Source organism: Branchiostoma floridae, chromosome 15 (assembly GCF_000003815.2).
Source record: "Branchiostoma floridae strain S238N-H82 chromosome 15, Bfl_VNyyK, whole genome shotgun sequence".
Taxonomy (NCBI): Eukaryota; Metazoa; Chordata; class Leptocardii; order Amphioxiformes; family Branchiostomatidae; genus Branchiostoma; species Branchiostoma floridae.
The window spans coordinates 7,013,442-7,018,151 of NC_049993.1; the positions used below are offsets into that span (position 1 = coordinate 7,013,442).

The following is a 4,710-nucleotide window of genomic DNA, read 5'->3' on the forward strand; positions in this document are numbered from 1 at the left end:
TGCAAGAAACTTCCCTACGACTCGACCGTCGCAAGAAAAACAAGTTATCAATATACCAATGGATGGGGAATCCCCCCATATGACGTTATGATCTATAAGTAACGTAGATGACGGCAAGGGACTTTTCAGTTGAAGCAGAAAGATCCAGAAAGAGCGCGGTGGACAGCCACTCCACTCTAGCAGTATGGCAAGTCTACTGGTTAGGTGTCCTTTCCTGACGGGCCTTCCTCGCCTTTCTCTTCGCCTCGACAGCAACTATCCTCTCAATCTCGAAGGTGGAAACAGTGATGCTGGTCAGCTGCCGCCAGGCATTGCGATTATGACATAGATTTTTAGGGTTTGGCGGGCAGTAAAAGAGTACCATGCATGTGATACAAGGTACCATACCTTTATTTGTCTTGTCTAGAGCAACAGCAACTAGACTGAGACCTTCTGACGGAGACCCAAAATGAAAAAAAAGTCCAACGTCCAAGTTGGAAACAAACATCTTCAACGTTTACCAAACGGTATGTTCTTCCAGCTATCATTGCCCAGAATTATTTATAGCGAAAAGCTTAATTTAAAAACTGTCCAACGTACCAACTTCACCTTGTCAGGTACCGAAACAAAAAATGTCCTTCCTTCTGTGGTGTGCTGCCACTTCAAATTATATCACTTCCTAACAAACAAACGTTAAAGTCTTACGTTAGCCAGATAACCGCAATGAAGACCTCCTCTCGCCAATGTGTAGGGACGCTTTAGACTGCTGTCGATTAAATAGGCGCGTGTTTGTTAACCGTTGCTGCCACAGTCACGTGGACTGGCGAAATACAAAGATGTTTTATGTGTATGTCAGTAAACAGTAACCGGTACCTCAACTGGTGATGTCATTGTTTTGACGCCGGACAGGTGTTACCAGAACACCGGCAATGTCCTTGCGATTACGAAGAACCAACTTCTGTACACCTACTTCACCTTGTAATATTCATGGTCCTTAATCGGTACAAATATGTTTCTCTTCGGAACTTGCAATATTATACAGGGCCGGACTAGTTGTAATGACTGCTAGACACAGTTTTGGTCTTTCCCATGTCTCCAAGGAGGCAAGGAAAACATTTAAGTAATCGATATACCCACGGCTGGGGAATCCCCCCATATGATGTAATGATCTATAATGAGCGTAGATGACGACAAGGGACTTTCAGAAGAAGTAAGAGTGTGTTGCCATGTGAGCAGCTGTATCGGTACTTTACCTTTACTTGTCTTGCCTTGATCAACAACAACTAGACTGATACCCCAAAGTGAGAAAAAAACAACGTACAAAGGCCAAGGCAAAAATGCAATTAAAGCGAAAGGCTAATTGTTTAACGTACCAACCTCACCTTTGCCAGGTACCAAAACACTTCCTTCTGTGTTGTGCTGCCACTTAAAAATAACTGCGTCACGTTGAGTGGAACAGGAACTGCACGCTGGACTATGTAACGTTACATCATATTACATACAACATCGATAAACATACGTGTAGCCAATCGTCACCTGAAATGTGTATGTGATCGTGGGTCACAGTACAGTAATGTGCACTAAATCTAAAAGTGTGATGATTACAATTAAAAACTTACGTCTCTATTAAAACATGTGTGATATAAACTGTTCGGAAACTACCAAGGGCAAGAGTATGCACACCTGTGTAAAGGTATTGACAGTTTCTACTTTGAATAAGGAATGTTCAAGTGACAATGTGAACCCTATGTGTGTTCTAAGAGTTCCCTAGAAAAACAGTGCTTACAAACTATAGATGCCATGGCAAACGGAAACTGTAAATGAATAGATGGACAGATGGACAGATAAATAAACGACTGACCTTTTATTTGTTTCCTTGTTGCAAATGAAACATATCAAGACTTTTAACACAGCCAGGATGTCAGTACTTAGTGAGAATATTTTTACGCATTCTTGGCTACGAACAATACAGAAAGGTTCAGCGTCTAGCATCACTTCAAGCATGCTGGTAGAAACAGTGATACGCCAACAATTATAAAGTCTCAGCTATTAGCCCAGAACATAAAAATCACCATCATCATATTTATAATAGGGACAGATTTACAATGCTGATGTTATGCAATAAGGCAATGGCTGTTAGTTCTTGGTTGGAAGTGACTCCTGCAACAGAGAAACCCTATCTCAAAGTAAACGATATAAAGATAGTCCTCTCGGAAATTCAAGTCAACACTTCCGAGTTGTAACGTTATACTAATCTGAGGCATGTCTGTATTCTCCGCTCAACTAGTCCACGGTTCCACTAGATGATTTGCCTAATATATTATCTAAACTCGCTTCATTCACAAGCCAAAACTCATGTCAACCCACCCATTATGTTTTCAGTTATCAAACTCACAAACAAAAGCACATCAGTTCGGAAGAAAACTGCTATATGGCTCAAACCTACATCTCTCTATGAACCCCAAAGTTGCTCTCTGAGATGACACCAAACGTCAAGGCATCAGTTGTAGTTCTACCATAGGCTCTACTGACCCCAAATCCGGTGGACTCGCAAACATAACCTACTGGTGGAGGTTATACTAGCCGTTGCTGTAGGAACTGTCGTATGATGATATAATTGTTAGGGACATAATGCCATCGTTTGTGGAAAGGTGTTTATAGTCCCTATTCTATTCTATTCATTAGAATGTCCACACGTGCCCATCTGACATGCTTGGCAATATTGACTCTCGTGTCGGCTGCTCATATGTGCCCCTCTTCGCCCCTTGTTCAGCTTCACTGGGGGCCCATCATAGAACTCCTCCTCAATCTTGCTTCGGAGATTCTGCATTACCTTGACCATTTCTTCTTCGTACCACTCTGGGGGCTCAAAACCATCTGCACAATACTGGCACATCTGTCCCGGTAGGAACATTTTCACTTGACCTTTCGTCATCCACCTCCATCGCTTTAAGCGGTAGTGGAAGATGACCTGTCCCTTCACGGAGGTCCAGTCGTTGTCACAATCACTGCACTCGAACTTCACCTGTGTCAACACAACAACAGATATCTTATTTGGTAGGATATTATCGGGTGGACAAAAATAAAATCATATTCACTATGTTAAATATTCCAGTTATTCCTCGTTTGTTTCCTTTTAGATGTACCGGCATGTTGATAGAAGAAACTGTCTTTATCACTAGGCCGCAAATACTTTAATATACATTCAAATTACTTTTCTCCTTAACATCCTTGTATGTTACAGTCTCTTCCACCTTTTACTTTAATCTGACCTTGGCTTTGTCGATGAACAGCTGCCATCCCTTTCTTCTGGCGTCATTGATGTGGGGTAAGTCTTCAACCTCAGTCAAGGTCCATCTGTCACTGAACTCTTCACAGATTTCGGTTTTAAAGACGTCAAGCCATTCTTCTGGTGCTGCCATGGCTGCTACCTGTACTGTAGGAAATATCTATTGTTATCATAATATGCATAACCGGCATTGCATGGAATAGCCCAAGAAAAAATAATTCTAATTCCATACATGTGCCTATACCCTTGTAATATATATAATTGTAATTGCGCTGAATAGTCCCAAATAAACATGTCTGATTCCACGTGCCTATACCCTTGTTAAATCCTAATATGGCTGCGAAGAAAGATGAAAAGGAAACTCTGATGCGGAAATATCTGTATGGTTACGTAGCCTCAACGTCACTAATGTAGAGGCCGCCGAAAAAAAAGTACCAAGAGGCTGCGTTTTAGTCCGATAACCTCGCACATATTCGGCCCTTTGCATTGTAACAATTAGAAGTGGAATAGTCTGTTCTGTGCACAGTAAAGTGCAAACTTGGCAAACACTACGCCACAAATTTGGCACCACGCCAAAAATAGAATGTCTATTGCTGCGTCTCTCCTATCTCAGAGTATGAGTTACGTTTAGGTGCATATCATCTTGTCAGCAAGTGTTCGTAATACCTGTTTCGTCCTTACAAAAACAAGAAAAAGAGGAAAAGACAAGCAATAGCAAAACCTTGCAAAACACCAACAAAATGTATCTGAATTAGAGCGTTCGTGCATGTTAACCAGGATTGTTTTTTTCCAGCCGATCTAGCCTATTGCCCGATGACTCTCTTTAGGTAGCACACGTAGCAGTGAGAAATGTTCAACAACCAAACGCTTACGTTTGTCTTGAAATGCCACAGAAGGTGTTCTTCCTTCCTCGTCGAGTAGTGGCTAAAAGTAACTGCGTCACGTCGATTCCAACACGAAAGGTGCGCTGAGGTGTTTACAAAATACCAGAGGTGTGGCCAACCAGCACCTGAATAGGTAATGGCATCTGTTTATACAACATCACGTGATCAGGTTCAATGTCCTGGTAATAACAAAAGACCAAGCTCTGTATCTACATGTAGGTTCCACCTTGTCTTCTTCATGGTCTCTAACCGGTTCAAACACGTGTCTTGTGATTTTTGGACTTAAGAAGTTATAATAACTTAAGAAGGTATAGAGACCTGGACAAACTACATGTATAATGACTGCTATACAGAATCAAGGTACTGAGACAGGTACTCTGTTGTGGATATAACATCTGTATGGCGTCTGTGTGGTTCTTTGTTTTGAACATTACATCTCACTGAGAGCATCAGAGGGCTTAGGCTGTGGTCACATTTCCAAACCAGGATCCGGTCGGCAGCTTTTGGGAAAGAAAATTAGGGCATGAAATAATTAGTCGTGAGCATAATTCGTATGTA

At 41.7% G+C, this 4,710-nt stretch overlaps 1 protein-coding gene and 1 long non-coding RNA gene across 2 annotated transcripts in view; both read right to left on the minus strand.

Moving 5' to 3' along the window:
- The window catches only part of LOC118432050, a 3,738-nt gene extending 2,063 nt beyond the window's left edge, over positions 1 to 1,675 (minus strand). The window contains exon 1 of the long non-coding RNA XR_004833032.1: positions 685 to 1,675. This is a non-coding gene — a long non-coding RNA (uncharacterized LOC118432050). The remainder of the gene's footprint in view (positions 1 to 684) is intronic.
- Positions 1,676 to 1,897: 222 nt separating this feature from the next.
- On the minus strand, positions 1,898 to 4,246 carry LOC118432044 (receptor-transporting protein 4-like). The gene is made up of 3 exons (XM_035843546.1): positions 4,141 to 4,246; positions 3,252 to 3,415; positions 1,898 to 3,004 (listed from the first exon to the last, which is right to left on the minus strand). The coding sequence occupies exons 2-3, from the start codon at positions 3,399 to 3,401 to the stop codon at positions 2,654 to 2,656; spliced, it is 501 nt and encodes a 166-aa protein (XP_035699439.1). The 5' UTR covers positions 3,402 to 3,415; positions 4,141 to 4,246; the 3' UTR covers positions 1,898 to 2,653.
- Positions 4,247 to 4,710: the final 464 nt, after the last annotated feature.